At 41.6% G+C, this 18,085-nt stretch overlaps 1 protein-coding gene across 5 annotated transcripts in view; it reads left to right on the forward strand.

Moving 5' to 3' along the window:
* Positions 1-8,792, forward strand: part of SMAD2 (SMAD family member 2) — a 49,436-nt gene extending 40,644 nt beyond the window's left edge. For all 5 annotated transcript variants that reach the window (XM_064640946.1, XM_064640942.1, XM_064640943.1 and 2 more), the window contains 4 exons: positions 917-1,129; positions 2,872-3,009; positions 3,173-3,317; positions 6,833-8,792. In XM_064640946.1, coding sequence (XP_064497016.1) covers positions 917-1,129; positions 2,872-3,009; positions 3,173-3,317; positions 6,833-6,956 — 620 coding nt within the window. In that variant the 3' untranslated portion in view covers positions 6,957-8,792. The remainder of the gene's footprint in view (positions 1-916; positions 1,130-2,871; positions 3,010-3,172; positions 3,318-6,832) is intronic.
* Positions 8,793-18,085: the final 9,293 nt, after the last annotated feature.

Below are 18,085 nucleotides of genomic sequence, written 5' to 3' on the forward strand. Positions count from 1 at the left end.
TTAATAACTTGTTAACAACTGCTCTATTTTGGTAACTTTTGAGCTCCTAGCAAAGAGAGATACGTTGTGTGTGCAGGAACAGCATTTATAAAATAAGTAGTTCAGAGGACATTTGCCTGTCCATAATGCTGTCCAGACTTGCTGTCTCCCTTCTACTGCTCTTCTCATGTACTGTTTCACCTCTGACTGCAGCACAGTTGTTGCTCCCACGTTAGTTGCCCACCTGCTTTGATCGGGTGCCATTGCTGTGTGTCTGTATAAATGCCTCAGGAAGATCAGATTGCCCTGGGTTTGTTTAAGGAATGGTGACAGGATGTGACAGGAAAATGCTGTTCAGAATGCTGAGTAAGTATTTAGGGTAGGTAAGAAGGGGAAGCAGCGCAGGAAAAGTTGTAGATGCACGGGGAAGATACTGGGCTCTAGCAAGGGAGAGTAGAAGGAGCTTAGAACTACCCTTAGATAAAGAGACAGTATAAGATCTATGCAAGAGAACAGAATTTTCATATTATTTTTTCCTTTCTGTTGTTCAGTGTTTGATAGTTTAATCTTTTCTTTTACGCTGCCAAAATGTTTGCAAGTTACAGAAAGGCAACAGGAATGTCTCAACGTCTGGCGCTCAGAGCACCATTAGCTTAATCATTTTGCCGAGCAAAATGCAAGTACTGAATTAAATGAGCTGTGGTCAGATTAGATCACCCCTTTTCCCCCTCCTCCTTCCCTTGTGTGGAAGATTGAATTCCATTCTGTTTACTGGGGTAGGTAAAAAGGACAGCAAGCAAAACATAATAGAAGTAGTTTGAGGAGACTACTGCTGTCATTTCTGGGAGAGACAAATAGCAGGGAAGATAGCTCTACTTTCAGCCTCAAATTCTGTGTTAGGCTTGGGTTCTAAAAAATTTTTTTTTGTTTGTTTTAGACTTGCAACCAGTTACTTACTCGGAGCCTGCATTTTGGTGTTCAATAGCATATTATGAATTGAATCAAAGAGTGGGAGAAACCTTCCACGCGTCCCAGCCTTCCCTGACCGTAGATGGCTTTACAGATCCATCCAATTCTGAGCGATTTTGTCTAGGTCTGCTTTCCAATGTAAACAGAAATGCTACGGTGGAAATGACAAGACGACATATAGGTGAAGATCTCTGATCTTTTAACTATCTAATTTCGTTTTGTCGGCTAATTTATCTGGAATGGTCCAGGTAGGATGTGTGTTGGGTTCCTTTCACGCTTGTGCTGCCAGACATCAACATTCCCTCTCAGGGCTTGCCAAGGAAAGTTTGGCCTCTCTAGCTAAGGACAAAAGTGGAAAGACACAGAGCTCACAACTTCTAAAATCAGGGAGAAATGTAGCAGCTTCTGCTACTGAAGCCAGTTGGAATTGGGAGGAGATGTAGCGATGGCTGGAGCTGAAAGGAGCTGCCTTTCCTCAATCAGTAGCCCCTAAACTGGTGGCAGCAGCCGTCACAAAGCTGTCAGGCATCAGGCAGCACAGGAGGAAGCCACTCAGCTGTGTGAGATTTCTGTTCCTCATGTTGCTGTTCTTGCCTTGTGGAAAAAGATGGTGCATCAAAGCATCCCACGGGTCAGGTTTTTGCCTTTCAGGCTCCTTGTTGGACCTCTTTGTCCTGGGCAGCGTTTATAGTAAGAGTTGCTTATAATTGAAATCGAAGCTTTAAATACAAAATATTGACATGTTGCTTAGTTTATTCTAGTTTGTAAAATGCAGAATGGATATTGGTAGTACTTCTTGAATTCTTCTCTGAAATGGGAAAAGCTGCCATTGAAATAACACACTGTTCTGACATGAGTAAGATTTCCTTTGTAATGGTTAATCAAAGAATGTTGTTTTCCACAATGCACTGTCTTGGCTTTAAGTTTTTTGGTAAACTATCTTTTTTTTTTTTTTTCATGGATTCTTTTATTAGCAACATTCACAAAATCTTTTGTGTTTTTCACTTTCAGTAAAATTTCAACCTCTTTAGTAGAACATTTTGACTCCCCATGTGCCAAGTCCAAATGCCAAATCCAAATGCTTGTCTAATAAGATTTTAGATGTGCAGAAACCTAGACTGTGCCTGTGCTGATGACTGGTCAAAATGATCAATGATGAGGAAAACCAAAAATGTAATGAGCTCTCACTCTTTAATGGAGCAGCTCACATTTTGTTGAAGAATTGTTTTAAAGAAAAAAGGGGAATGGAAACCGTGACCTTTAAAGGATCTGTTAATTATAAATAGTTTTCTTTGGGAGATCAATTGCACATTATTTACCTTCTGCTGCAAATAACCTACACAGATCTGTTTTCCTATCTCAGAATGAGAACAAAATAAGAATTTAAAAGCGGACAATATGATATCTTATGGTTATTTTTTTGTAATAGGGCTAAATGAAGTCCTGTTGTTTTTGATAAAGCAACACAGGGATATGCAGTGGGTTGTGAAATGGTGTGGGTGCATGTAAGCAGAGAGTGTTGAAGTGGTATACTTGTGTTTTCCTTTTTCACCACAGTGGCCTGTCCTGCTTCACATACAGTGCTTTAATATTAGCACAAGTTTTAATTCTGTTTTAATGAACACTGCTTCTGAGCTTGGATTTGATTACAAGCCATCCTATGGGTAGAAAATTCTGTCCTGCTTTTGACCAAATTTATTCTTCTTCTCCTCCAAATATTGTGCGTTCGTGGGAGAAAAATGCAAGTTAATTGTGTTCTGCTCCTGCTACAGCTGTCAGCACAGCAGTGAGGTCCTGTGGATAATTGATTTCTGTTTCTGTTGTGAAGAAAAAACTTGGCCTTCTCTGAAAAAAAAATACTCCCTTGTTTCCTAATCTGCTTGGGTCATATCATAACTAGAGTACCTGTGACTTTTGCTACAGGGAGGGGAGTGCGTCTCTATTACATTGGTGGAGAAGTTTTTGCTGAGTGCCTAAGTGATAGTGCGATTTTTGTTCAGAGCCCCAACTGTAATCAAAGATATGGCTGGCATCCTGCAACTGTGTGCAAAATTCCACCAGGTTAGTAGCCTCACAAAGGTCTTGTGGGAAAATACCCAGTGAAGGTATTCGCTGGACGACATTTGCTTTCCTTTTTGTAATTTCTGCGTAGTTTTGGGCTTCTGTGTAGCAAACACAAATGTTCACTGACTGCACCTTTTTTTGACTTTTTTTTTCTTTATAGGATGCAATCTAAAAATCTTTAATAACCAAGAATTCGCTGCTCTTCTGGCTCAGTCTGTGAATCAGGGCTTTGAAGCAGTTTATCAGCTTACTAGAATGTGTACCATAAGAATGAGCTTTGTTAAAGGATGGGGGGCTGAGTACAGGTAAGAGAAAAACCTCTTTGCTTTTAGAGTTAATCATTTTTGTTCTTTAACTAACAAAGTATTTCTGTCTGGTTTGAAAGCCATACATAGAGGCTTCTCAGTGCTATTGTGAGTATGCTGTCTGCAGATTGAACCCATATTTTCCTTTTTCTCCTCCTCATCTGTGGAACTGCTAAGTTATGAAGTCCATAAACTGATTTTAGTGCTGCACTGAAGCCAACTGTTGAGCAAGGAATGTCGTCAAAGTTCTGTTCCCTTGCTCAGTCCTGCTGGCTTGCATGTTATGGTGAAATCCCTGACAAGACCTAGAAGTTTCACAGCTTGTCCTGCAAGATTATTTGCTGATTGTTAGACATACAGTCATTTCGACATTTGAACATACAGTCAGTCTGCTCTGAGTGTAGTGTGAGTTCCTTAGGCTGTGGTGCGGGATGGGGTTTGATGGTACCCAACGGGAAGACTTGGAGTCACTGGGAGTGCCTCCTGCAGGATGAAATTACTGGAGAGCACGCACTTAAGGGGTGGCAAATATTTTGGAACTTGTAGTGGAAAAAACTTTGCAGGAGTAAGACGACTGTGTTTGTGTAGTAAAACTTCTAAAAACAGTCCTTTGAGTGGAAAAAATAGCGTTTTAGATGCTTTTGAATAGATTCCAGTTGTATTCTCTATTAGCACAAACTGAGAGCTGTAGTTGAGGACAGTGCCTGTTTTTAATGTAGTATGGGAATTCAGAAAGAAAAGTAATTGACTTCTAACAGAGCAGTTTCAAAGATTTCATTATTTTGGAGAGCTAGAGATGTGGTTTTAAACAAATCCCTTAAACCTCTCTAGAAATTGTCCACTGAAAGAATGAAGTCTGACATATCAATACCCTAATACAATACATAATGATTTTTTTTTTTTAATCTATATCCTTTCTGAAGTTGAATAATGGCATATAGTTTCCACTGAATCTGGGGGGTTTGATTGCTTTATCTGCTCTTGAAGTTCGTACATGTATACATTAGTGTCAGTGTGGGGGGGAGGTTTCTCAGCTAAATGAAGCCAATTTTGTAATAGTCTAATTAGATGAAATGAGAAATTTGAGTAATGGAATAAATTGGTACCTCTGTGTTAGGAAGAGGTGCACAAGAAAAAATCTGGCTCAGGTTTAAAGAGCTATTGGGTTTGGCTCTGAAGGAGTATGTATACACTTAGGCATAATTAAATACAGCATTCTAATCTGAACAGAAGAAAGGCTTAATCAGTCACATTACATGGAGGCAGCTTGAAGTGAATGGAGTGTAAGTGCTGGGTTAGAACTTTTGGTCAAGTTGTTTCAAAGGAGGGAGAATGTTGGTTATTAGCCTATAAACTGTTCATACACCATAGGATTGAAAAAGCTGCAGTGGAAACATTGCCAGAATAGCACAGAAACTGATTACTAGCATAATGCTGAACTAGTTTCTTTGCATCTCTGTTTAAGGTGATGCTAATAAATTATTGATGCACAAAACTTGTAAATTATGCTGAGTTGGGATTAAAGCAAGAAGAGGTGGCTCCAGCAAACACAACCTTGAATTTAAATTAATGTAGTCTGGCTTGTCAAAACGGACCAGGCAAGCACTGTAAAAACCCATCATTCTTGTTAAAACTTCCGTGTTTCATTATTATATGAAAAAACATTTCTCATAGAACAGGCTTGGGCAGAGCCAAAGCATTAGTTGCACTTTAGGCATATGTGCATAAACGTGCAGGTATGGCAAGCTGATACATTTTATAAGCTTGGTAGGCAAAATAGCTTACAGCTTTTGGCTTGTTAAATGTTGGTTTGAATTGAGGATGGTAGAAGTTCAGATGTTCACAGTAGCACAGGAACTGTCCAGGTCTAGCATCATCTTCTGAAGAAAGCTCAGTAGAGGTGTAATTATTGATAAATGAACTGGAAATCCATGGGTAGGAGATGCTGAGTTTTTAGCTTTGAGATGGTTGCTCAGAGACTGTCACTATTTTATCAATTTTTGCCGGTGTAGTGCAAAGCCAGGGCTGTTGAACAGAACCAGTTATAAAATTTTGAGGAAGTGTGTTGTGAAACACATCGTAGGGGAGTTGACAGCAGTGGAATAATGAACTTCCTTCTTTGGGAGAGGATTCAAGACTAAATGGAATTATATTTCCTGTGGTTTAGATTGTTTTTCTGTTGTATCACTTTGTTCTGGTGCATAGGCATTTGGGGCTAAGATAACTGTTTTGTTGAGTGCTGAGAGAGCACAGTCCTCAGCTGCTGCCTTCTCCTAGAAAATGTGAAACTTTTGAAATCGATCTTCTCCCTGGTTTAATCTTTCTGCCTTTTCAGTTCCTCTGTTTATATAAACAGCTTTCCTTAAAGCGAAGGGCTGCAGTGCCGACAGTAAAACTGAAGGGGCTGGGTTTGTGTCTGACTAATCTGCTGCCTTTGAATCTTGGGATAGCTGGAATTACTAGGAAAAACTGGCTTAGCAACAGTAGTCTTGCCAGTCTAGTTAGGGAAAACTCCCATGCCTGGAGTGGGTACAGTGAAATAACAGGATTTTTCAGGCAGACTATGTCCAGTTCTGATTTCTTTACTTTGGAGATGAGAAGGAAGATTTTTGACTAACAGGTCTCTGAAACAAGGATATATGGGAAAGTGAATGAAGTTTTTATGGTTGTCAGTCCTTCAGCTTTACTGACTCTTGCTACATGGTGTCTTATTAAGGGCTTCTATGTGGAAAATTATAGGCAAGTTAGTGCAGAAGACAAGGGAAATGTAATTTTTACTTAAATTGTTTGTGTGAGGATGTTACAGTACAAAACACATGTAGAAGTGTAAGATCACAGGAAATCAGAGATAAGGTTTGGTGTTCCTTTGAGATACCATCAGTTAGCACAGGATAACCACACACCGTGTTTTGATGTCGTGTTTCTGACAACATCTCCCAGTTTCCTTATACATTTATTGTGCCATTTGCTCCAAAAAGCCAGACCTTATGATCACCACAGCATTGTGGTCTTTGGCCACACTGACAGCGCAGAACCAAGGGTTTCTATTCCATATTTCTCAGTAGTTGTCTATAGAATTCAAACCCATTTATGCATGCAGACTCTCTGAAGGTTGAGATACAGCTGCACACGGGTATCTGTTATGTGAACACTGCATCAGCTGGACAATTCTGTCTGAATTTCTTTTTACAAGTAAGGCTCTTGATGTGGCCCTGGAAGCAAATACTGCTGTTATTCTCCAGAGTGGAGTGTTCTTGATGTATTAGGACAAGCATGTAATTATTGATGTGTCTTACAGATGTGGGAGTGTTTTGGAATTTTGGAGATTTTTTGTTTTGTTTTTTTTTTCTTCAAAGACTGAAAAAAGTTTAGTAACAGTTTTGATAATGGTTGCAGGTTGTTATCTTTCTGTGTAGTAGATATGTGTGGAAACATACTCGATCACACGGTGGAGAATTTTATGGCAACCACAGCTGCTTTCTGACTTCCCACTTCCCTATTCCTTTGTTTTCTAGGCGCCAAACGGTAACAAGCACTCCTTGCTGGATTGAACTTCATCTGAATGGACCTCTACAGTGGCTGGACAAAGTACTGACTCAGATGGGCTCCCCTTCAGTTCGCTGCTCCAGCATGTCCTAAATCTTTCTCCTTCCTCACCAGTGGGGTAAACATCGAGTCCAAACAACAGACTTAATATAACAGCTCCTCTGTCGTAGTATTTGTGTGTGGTCCCCATGAACTGTTTACTATCCAAAAAAGGTTTTTAAAAAATGAAAAAAAAAAAAAAAAAGGTTAAAAAAAAAAAAAAGGAAAGAAAAAAAAAGAAAAACAGCACTTGAGGTCTCATCAGTTAAAGCACCTTGTGGATTCTGTTTCCTATACTCTGATACTAGATGAAAATTTAGTGTATAGAAAAGCCTTCTTCAGAAAGAAGCGACAATTTTAAAGATTCTTTAATGGTGTTTTTATTGGGTATATAATTGAGTGTCCTAATGGTTTATCAATAACATGAATAGCTAAGTATACGTACAGATAATGTATCATGATCTCAAATATCACAGTATTGTGCTGTTCTACATTTTATTCCCATAAATAGTCGTTTGGTTTTTTGATTGGGGCAAATATCTCATAAGATTCCAAGACTCTACTCCCTTATTCTTTTATATTTTTTTATATAAGCAGGTTTTTTGAGTAGTCCTAAACATAAAAAGCAGACTTTCCTTGTAGAAAAGCTTAACTTTTTGCTGCCTTCTTAAAGAAAAAGAAAATCCCTCCATTGGAAGGGAAAGAAATGTCTTGAGATTCCTCTGTGAAATTCTTAAGACACTTTATATACTTAATGGGGCCTAAAATGAATTCATATTGTAAATTCCAAGTATCCATTACACTGGGAGTCTACTTTTCCCTACCCACCTGAGTTGATGCATCTAGTGCCAGCACTATTGCTGGCAGTGTTGTAATTTGGGACTCTTTGTACCTTAAATCATTGAAATCAGTGGGTTTTTTTCTCATGGAGTGAGAACTTACCATAGCATTTGATCATGGATTAAGTACAGAAGGTTATTGGCTTACCCCCTACATCTGTATGTTTTCATTGAACAGATGTCACTAAAAATAATGGGGTTTAGTTTCTGGAGCCAAATACCTTTGAAAAATCCTTTCCCAGGGTAAACTAGACTCTTTTATTTAGGTTTTTAAATAGATGCAGCTTCTTAACATATTTCAGTAACAGAATTTAAATTTCTGATCTGAGTGGCTTTGTGTAGCTTACTTACACACCAGATCACACGCATTCATTATGTCATAATGGGCCTTGTTATTAAAAGTAGTTGCTTCTGCAAAACCTCTAGGATAGTGGTTGCTGAGGTATGACCAGCGAAGGAGGACTTTCTAGGTTCTTCATGACAGTGCATGTTATTGTGAACCTTTGGACACTACAGCAGCACCATATTAAAAAATATTCTGAAATATATTCTACAAATAAGTCTGGGCTGGGGATGGGATGGGAAACTGTATAGAAGGGTTATTATGAACTTGAAAAATACACATCTTACTAACAATCTTGTGATCTAGCTGTCAGTCATTCTTTTGTTATCGTGGCAGTAGCAGGATTGCCTTTGTCTGTTTTTCCCATTGTTTCATCCATTACACTAGTACTGTACTTTGTAAGTGCAGCTAGTGATAACTTAGCTTTGAGAACAAAAATGTGGCCAGTGTTACAGCTTTTAATCACTTGAATAAATTGATGATAGTGATGGATATTTTTATGCCATAATGAAATAGAAGCAATACCAAAAATCAAGCCTTGAAAAAGTGGGCCAGACACCTTTCAAAAATTGGCAAAGCAGTTACCAGTTTGTGCTAGTTTTACCAGTAGACTAATGTATTGGTAGAACTTGTGAACCTAAGAAATAAGCTTCATGCGTGTTGCATTTGCCTAATATGTGAATACACTAATAAAAGTTTTAATTCTCATGGTGGCCGAGTGGTTTTTTTTTATTAATTGCTGTCTGTATTTTTTGTTGAAGGTTAGGAATCATCCTAACTGACCCAAGCAAATGGTACAAGTGTCCTCCAAGTTGTGGCTGAGAAGGTTAGAGTTTAGGTGTTAATATGACTTTTCATACAGCTGTTGTGGAGGTTCTGGATTTGTGGGCGCTCAATCGTACGTACAGACTTCTACTCCTGTTTATTAAAGCAGTTGCTTTTTCCTACCACAAGCAAATTGCATCCTACTAACTCAGATGTTTGCTTTCACCTGTGAAACAGTTAGATAAGAGAGGCTTGTCTGGGTCAGACTCGTATTTATGAGCAGGTTGCAGCTTGAATCAGTTGGGTGACCTAATTCTGTGGTCTCCTTGCTGTGGATTTCTGAATGTGCTCTTTCAGTTGTGGTGGAATTACTTGCTTTGCCTTGAACATTGTAGTAACCTCGACTGTACCTTTTCTTTCAGTGTGTGCTTCCCAAGGACTGTACAAGGACCCTGCAGACGTTACCTGGGGGTCTGCCTGTGTGCAAGACCATCTCAGTCTGTGTAGAAGTCACTGGTTTTGACTTGTTTGTACCACTGAAATATTCTCTCCTGCCATTGCTGATTCAGCCAACAGCTCAGTGGCACAAGGGAACTTACCTGTGCTTAAAAATGTTTGCTTGCCAGTATTTCATTTAAATGCCTTTGGCAGTTCTTAAGTAACTTTAACCTACTCCTGTTTCTTAATCCACTGCTGTTCTGCTCTTCTTCAAAACCTGACCAGTGCCCACTCAAACATTGTAATGTAGAATGCCTGTGGTACATAAGGAATGTGGCTTCATCCCTCTCCTCTTTTGCCAGTCAAAGTACGGATGTCCAAAGTGAATTATTTTTCAGTGAGGCTGTTTTGCAAAATAAAGCATGTAGCAAGCAGGGAGTACTCAAATGGAGATGTTTAAAGTATGGGTAGCTGGAAAAACTCTGTATATAACTGTTGCCTTAAGTTTAGACTGGGATTCTGTGAGCCTGAGTTCAGATCTCTCTCATCACTTGCCCTGCCTGAGCTTGATTTTCATCGTGTTGCCAAAGCCAGGTAATGAGAAATCAGGTAGCTGATGCAAATATCCAAGCCTAAAAATGATTTTTGAATTGCCTTTTGGCAGCTCGAAGGAACAGAGATGACTTTTCAGAACCCTTCCTCCACCAAAGAAAAACCTGATTTCATTTAGAAGTTGTTTAAGGGCTGAGGCTTTGAGAACAACGTTGCATGCCTGGACTCTTTCAGCTTTAAACTGTGGTACTTGGTAGTAGAGTGGCATCGTCCTTACATGTTTCCCCCCTCTTTTTGTGCGTGTTTCCTGCCTAGGTGGTGAGCACTCTGCAACAGGAATTCTCTGCTGTTTCTTTAGCATTTTGCATAGAGTCCTTGGACTTCCAGGTGGTGCCATACAAATCTAGACCACAGTGAGAGCTTTGATGTTCTCTTGTTCTTATTCAGGACGTTGTACTTAATCAGTGCTTAACCTCCTTGAGAATAATCGCGGGCAAGCAGCATAAATAATTTAACTTCAGGCTCCCTGTAAAATCAGGAGGGAGAGGTAAAGTCTGAATTTAGGGCTCTGAGTTGCTCTCTGATAGAGAGCCTATGCTGTTGGCTGAGGGGCCTGTTTTAAATGCATAAAGCAAGTATGAATATCTGCCTTGAAAGGTTTTTGAGTGCCATCGAAGTAGTCAGCTAAGGTGTTTAGGAATAAAAGCTTTGAACTAATTAACACACTTAATGCTAGAAATCACAACTACTTCACTAAGCTTCTTATTTTCATGTGTCCAACTTTTCATGTAGAAGTGGGAGGGTGTGAAGTTTGGGGGTTTGATAATCATCTGCAGCTCTGAACTGTTGGCACAGTGAACTGTGTTTTGTTTTAAGCCTTCAAACTTGTCACACTTCATTGTGGTTACAGCTTTTTTTAGCATTGCAAACTGAAATTTTACTGCAACTGGGTTTTGAGTTAAAATATTGTGAAATACAGGATTTCACTATACTCCACCCACACAGTGTTTTACTTGAGTATGAAGCAGTCTTCCTTTTACCAAAACAAGCTTGACTGTAACCTAATTTTGGGGACACTGAAGCTTCAGTGAGGTACTGTCTTTATTAAAAGAATTACAAAAATAGCAAGTAACATGCCAGCAGTATTAGCAACTGCTGCTAGAAGGACCTGCTCAGGGAATTAAGTTGCAACTGGTCTGAAAGTTTATCACTACTAGGAAAATATTGATGAAATATTCACTTGACTAGTGAATAACCACCTGTGGTGGGTTGACCCTGGCTGGATGTCAGATGCCCACCAAAGCTGCTCTGTCACTGCAGCTGGACAGCAGAGAGAAAATATAGTGACAGGTTGAGATATGGGTTGAGATAAGGACAGGGAGAGATCACTCAGCAAATACTGTCACTGGTAGAATAGCCTCAAATTGGGGATATTAATTGAATTTATTAACAACAAAGTCAGAGCAGGATAATGAGAAGTAAAATAAATGTTAAAAACACCTTCCTCCCACCCCTCCCTCCTTCCCAAGCTCTGTCTCCTCCCCCCAGCAGAACAGGGAGATGGGACTGGGGGATACAGTTGGTTCATCACATGTTCCTGACACTGCTCAGGGAGAGGAGCTGGACTCCTTCCCCTGCTCCAGCCCGGGGTCCTTCCCATGGGAGAGGTTCACTATGAACTTCTTCAGGGTGAGTCCATCCCCCGGGCAACAGTTCTGCACAAACTGCTCCCCTGTGGGTCACCCTTCCACAGGTTCAATCCTTCAGGCAGAGGCTGCTCCAGCATGGATCCCCCGCTGGGTCACAAGTCCTACCAGCAAAGCTGCTCCGGTGTGGGCTCCTCTCTCCACAGATCCACAGGTCCTGCCAGGACCCTGCTCCAGCACGGGCTTCCCATGGGTTCACAACCTTCTTTCAGGCATCCACCTGCTCCAGTGTGGGCTCTTGCAGGTGGGTGTTTGCATCCCCATGGCTCTCCATGTGCTGCAGGGGCACAACTGCCTCACCACGGGCTGCAGGGGAACCTCAGCTCCAGTGCCTGGAGCACCCCCTGCCCCTCCTGCACTGACCTTGGTGTTTGCAGACCTGTTCCTGTCACATTCTCACTCTGCTTTTCTCAATTACAATTGAGACCCAATTACATCTGCACAGTAGCTTTTTTTCCCTTCTTAAATATGTTATTCCAAAGGTGTCACTATCAGTCCTGATTGCCTCGGCCTGTGCCAGTGTGGGTCCATCCTGGAGCAGCTGGAATTGGTTCCACTGGACGTGGGAAGAAGCTTCCAGCAGCTTCTCACAGCCCCTGCTACCAAAAACCCTGGCCACAAAAACCCAATACCCCACCATAAGCTGCATTAAAAGAGGCCATTTAAAAATAACTGCCATTTAAAAACAACCTTCAGTCACGTTGGTCCTCTTTTCCCTCCCTCTTGGGTAAAAATTTCCCTAAGTGAGGTTGTTTATTGCCTTGGGAAAGCACAGTGTGTGGAGTAAAGTTCCTAGTTCTGGATTGTCACAGCTACAAGAACTAGAATCTAGGCTTCAAAGCTGAGAACAGTCTTTGATGTTGCATTAGCTGTTGTTTCATTAACTGTAATCAGGATTAAATCTAGTTAGTTGGCAGAAGAAAAATGAATGACAATGGATATGTAAAGACGTCAGACCTCGATGCTCTTGATCCTTTTTCCCCGTGTAGAAGATCTAGTCAGAATGGATTCGATAAAGCCCAGTTGCTTGTCCTGTTCCTTTTGGAATAGGATCCGAAGTGTCAATAGGCTCCAGCCCTACTGCTTTCCCAACAGGGAAGGTGAAACAAAGAAAGCTTCTGTCACTCTTGATTTTTCTGTGAAAAGCAGAATTGTTGCTCTATTTGCTTGTCTAAAGCTGTAGTAAGGTAGCATAAAAAATTTATGCCTCATGAATTAATTGAGCTTATGAGGAACATGTACCCGGGACTGCAGATTCTCAAGTGTTGTTTACTTGCCTTTTCATTTTGAAGTAAGATTCCAGGAACAGCTGTTGTGGCACTAAGTGTAGGAGATTATTAAGCTTGGGCTGCCAGTAGTTGCAGTTGTGTAAAGAGTTGGATGCTCTCCATCAGTTCGCATTTAATCTTCAGGAGAAGTTGGTCACCTGATCAAGGAGTAACTACACAGAGAGACCAGAGCCTCAGATGTGCACCCAGTTTCCAAGGAAGCTGGAATAGAGGCAGGTCAAGGTGTAGAGCCATGCCCTGAACCAGGGAATGGCAGATCCCCCAGGGTTATCTTCTGCACACTTAGAACTCTTCAGAGATTCCAAACAGTTGCACAGTATACTGGAATTGTCTTGATGCATGAACTACTTTGAAATAACACTAATGCATAACGAATTTAGAAACACTTCTGAAGTCCTGTCTCTTCTGTCTGTGTTGCACGTCCTTGAAGAGCTGACCTGTAGAATTCACAAAGTGAAGCTGAGAAAAAGGTGTGTGTAAGCTGGTGAGATTCATGCAGGGGTTGTGCAGCATGGATTCCCCGGGGCTTTCACACCTGTGTGTTGGTGTATATTTCTTTTCCCTGTGGAATCACTGGTGGAGTCTGTGGTCAAAACCAAAAAGCCTCAGGCGGCAGAGGCAGGTTTCTGGGGAGGGAAGCCAAGATTTGATCACACTGAAGCTCTGAGGAGAACCACATAGATCTTGCCATTGAAACAGCAGCAGGCAATGCTGAGATTTGTGGGCTGGGGGAAGAATTACACCACTGAGTTGTACCATGTGAAGGACAGTGTGCTGTCAGAGGGGGTGTTGGTTCAGGTGCAGGTCCAAGTGACCTGAACACAGGCTGTGCACAGACAGAGTTGGTTGTGTTGTGTGTCTGTGCTGTGCTTCCTCACTTGCTTGGTTCCAAAGCTGGCAAAAGCAGATGGAGCTTGAGGCTGGTCTCTCTCCTGCAAGCATAGATAGGTAAAGCTCAACAAGGTCCACTTTGGGGTTGAATGTATAATCACTACCCAGGCTAACAGTGGAGAAAGCACTTTAACATTAGTTGCCATGCATTTTTTTTGTAAGTGGTCTGCTGAAAAGCCAAGGGCACTAAGTTTGGTGCAGTAGCATCTGCAAAAAAATACCTTTGTAGTGGAGAATAAATGAAGTTGTGTTTTGGATGTGGAGCTAAGCAGCCTCAGCAGGATGGGAGGACTGTCAAGCACTGAGGTAGGCTCTGCATGGGAAGGACTGTGGTTGCTCTGGAGAGGGTCCACCTCCAGATTGGACACTCCTAACAGGATCCTGGTCTGCACAAGAGATATATCTACAGCACTGAGGTGTGTGATCATACGCCAACATCTCCTCTTTTTGTAGTCAGGCCTTGGAAATGATAACACTAATTTAGAAACAATAATCCCCTTCTAGATAAGTACACATGTCTTCTTTTACAGCTTCAGAAGTCTGGGAGTCCAATGGGAGGAAAAACCACAGCTATTAGCAACGCTGATGTTAGTACTGATGTGAGGGAAAACATCTTCGTAATGTACTCAGACTTTGAGATTTGTGCAGTGTATGAAATTAAAATGGGCATAGAGCCAGGGCTGAGAAATACTGAGGTTTAGCAGAACAGGAAAAGTGGTGGAGCTGAAAAAAAAAAAGAGAGAGTGGGTGATGTTTAGCTTCAGCAGTGATACGTGGTCACAAAAGCACCCTTAGCAGCTATCTGAACACTTGTGATATGTATCTGCTAGTTAGGGATCATAAAACTCGTTTTCCTTTTGTTACAGCACTGAAGGAGTGGTTTGAGCACAGGAGCAGGCTTAATGGAAATGGGGCTGAGGGCAGGACAAATCTAGATTTGCATCTCTGTTGTTATCAAAGCCAAGGCTCAGCACAGTCCCTTCTGGAGCAACTCGAGTTCAAGACAAAAGAACCGACACTTGTCCTGTCTCCTGGCAGTTGCCTGGCCATGAGGAGAAGCAGTCTTAGAAATAAATAGTCATAAAAAGCCCACAGCCTCAATGGGAAGAGGTTTACTGCAGTATCTGTGTGGATTTTGATTCTGAAGAAGACATTTTTGCTTTTTCTGTAATGCTTGGACAACCCTTGGGAGTGTTCCAAGAGCTCCTCAGCAACTTGGGCATCTCATCCTGTGGGTTGAAGGTGGTTTGTGGAGGGTTTTTGAGAGGGAGAGCTTTATTTTTTTAGGGATTTAGCAGAGAGCCTGACTGACCGAAACTCTACAAGACTTCCTTGTCTCCTGATTTTGTTCTGAAAGTACTTAACTCCAAAGTTAGTGGAGTTTTGCATGACAAACAGCAGCCATGCTTGTAAAATGTGGAGAAAACACTATGCTCTTCTGAGGCCCTGAGGAAGAATAATAAAGAGGATTTTTTTCCAAAATACTTACTTGCCAATAACAGGAAGTCTTGTTAGAAGAGGGGAGAAAAAAAACCCAGCTTCGAAGTTTTCTACTTAAAAACAGGGTGGGGGTGGTAGGAAAGGAATTGGCCTGCACATAACTGCCTGAATAATTTAATTGTGTTTGGATTTGAGAGCACTGGCTTGAAACTTGCCTGGCTGATGGACCAAAGCTTTGATGAAGTGACGCTTGAAGAGACTTAATTTCAAACATAGGACACTTGGTCACAAATCTGTGTTGTGTTTTCAGTTTGCTGTGTCAACATGCACCCCTGTCATGTGTCAAAAACCCTTGAGCTCAACTGAAGGGTGACTGTAAAGTTCTGGGATCTGTTTGTACCCAGTGCTTCTCTCAGGCTGCTCCAAGGGGTTGAGACAATTACCTGAGCATAAATAATGATTTATCCTCACATTAGGAGGATGGGCAGAATTTTGGGAAGTCGAATCTCTGGCCTGGGACAAGCAAAGATTCCCCTTGTCTTTCTCCTGCTCCCCCATATCTGGTGCTGCCAAAAAGATCTGGTTGCATTTGGAAGAACTAATGTCCCATTAATTAGCACTGGCCATACTGATTACTAACATTGCGACTGTTGTGTCCAACTGGGTGTCTAACAAAAAATATAGATGAAGTTTTGACTGTGGTTTGAGCTCCAGTCTGCCTGCAGAGGCTGCTGGTAGCCTGAATTTGCTATGACCCTGTCAAAAACCAGCCAGGTTTTGAAATGTGTTTATATTTATTTAATATTAGGCCTGATCATTGAAAGTCATCTACCTAAGGAAACATGGAGCTGGATTAAAACAACGAAGGAGCAAGAGAGGAATTTGTGGACTTGTTCCCATGGCATGGGATGTTTAAGTGGCAGATCCAGCTCAACTTAAAATTCACGTACCTGATGCTAATATTGGTGCATTTGCATCCATGGACATCTGTCTGTAAGACTTTTTTCCCCAGCTGTGATTGAACCAATTCTGAAAGTAATGATTTCCAGGGTGTGCCTTCTGAAGTGTACAGGAGCTATTCCTTCTCTTTTGATATGCTTCACTGTCCTGTGCTCTAGGTGGCATCGATTAAACCCTGCATTCCACCGAGCAGCATGGGATCCCTTTAGTACTTTGTGTTCTCGTTATCTGTATGGTCAAGAAAATGTGGACTCTATGACGAGCCAACCCCCACTTAGAGCATTAGAAAAGAGCAGATTAAAAAGGGATGAAATACCAAATATGACAGAGGTGACACTGTAATTTCAGAAGTTAAAAAAGCAGAGATCTCCCTTCTTGGAGTCAGTCCCTTGAAAGGTGTTCGTAGGGGTTGTGTCACGCAGAAGAGGGATCAGATTCTCCCAGCGCGGGCGTCAAACCCCCATAGCTCTGGGAGGGAAAACCATCTGCTAAAAGTTTGTGTGGAGGAGTGCCAGGGGAGGCAGACCGTGATGAACAGTATCTGTGTACAGATGGAAAGCGGATAAGTGCAGTCAGTGGGCAGTGTTTTATGCCCTTGTTTTGCCGGAGTCCTCGGGCGCTTCTCATGTGTGTGTCAGCCCTTCGAACTTTCAAATAAGTTTGAGCTCCTGGGGAATTTCTTGGTTGCCATTACCCGAGGATGCATCTGCAGCACCAGCATTAAAACCCACACCTTCCTGCCTTCCAGCCTTAGGCTGATTGCACTAAGCCACAGTATTTTTTTTTTACAGGGTACCACCGTTGGCAACCCATAGCTCTGAGTCATGGAAGCTTTGAAGTGACTTGTCTATGACTACGGAGGTGTTTTGCTTTGTGTCCCCCTTCCTTGGCTTGTGGAGTTGGTCTGGTTTCACCCCAGTGGGACCCATCAGGGTGTCTCTCTTGTCCTTGGTTAATGAGACAGTGGTGAAGGTGTTGTGACCAGACTGTAACTCAAGATGGGTTTGGCCGTCTGACCAGCTGAAATGGGAAAGTATCTTCTTCAAAGAGGCAAAATAATGAGAAACAGGTGTTGATATTTATGAAACTAGTTGTACACCAGTTGACTGACTATTTTTATTCCTAGTAGTTTTGGAATTTGCAGATGTGACTCTACTACAATCCACCCTTGCCTGTTGTAAGGGTAAAGCTGCTTTGCAAATGACCTTCACTGACCTTGATTCCTTGTGTAAGAGAAACTCCTTTCACCTTGGGCACCAACCCAATGTGTGTTTCCAAAGTGATCTGATAAACAGTCTGTGCACTTCTCACCTCTCAGAGAAGGTTGGTGAGAATGGCCAGTGGCACATGTTCTGTCACTGCTTGTGGGGTTTTATATATGAACTGGTGCTTGTAACAGTGAAGAACTTTGAGGGAACAAAAGCAAACTGGCACATTGGCTTTAATGTTCTGCTGAGAATAACTCAGTCCTTTGAAAATTACTACTCCCTAAAAGAAAACAGTGGGGATACCTTTGTTGATTAAAATGTTTTAAGGAAAATTAAGTGTAAAGAAAGATTTTGTTGGACAAAGGTGCTACTGGGTGGTTTTCTAACTACACAAGAAAAGCAACCACATTTTGTTAGGTTTGGATGAAAGAGAGAAAAAGAAAAAAAAATGTCAGGCACTTCTGTCAGAGCTGAAATGTTACATGGAGAATGTTGATTACCTGGGACTGTTGAATGACAGCAAAGCAGACAGTTTGGTCCCTTGGTCATCACTGCAGCCAGGCAACCTCTCTGAGCTGATGTCACCCCATGTGTCTCCAACTATTTCAAAATTAAATTTTTCTGACAAGCCTTCTGCTGAGTGTTTCTCACTTCGAATTTCCCTTTCCCATGTAACGTGAAAATGGTCTGTCATTCCACATAGGGTAGGCATTCAGCTCTGAAGTTCCTCCAGCTGTTGTTATATATGGCAC

Source organism: Pseudopipra pipra, chromosome Z, assembly GCF_036250125.1.
Source record: "Pseudopipra pipra isolate bDixPip1 chromosome Z, bDixPip1.hap1, whole genome shotgun sequence".
Lineage (NCBI taxonomy): Eukaryota > Metazoa > Chordata > Aves > Passeriformes > Pipridae > Pseudopipra > Pseudopipra pipra.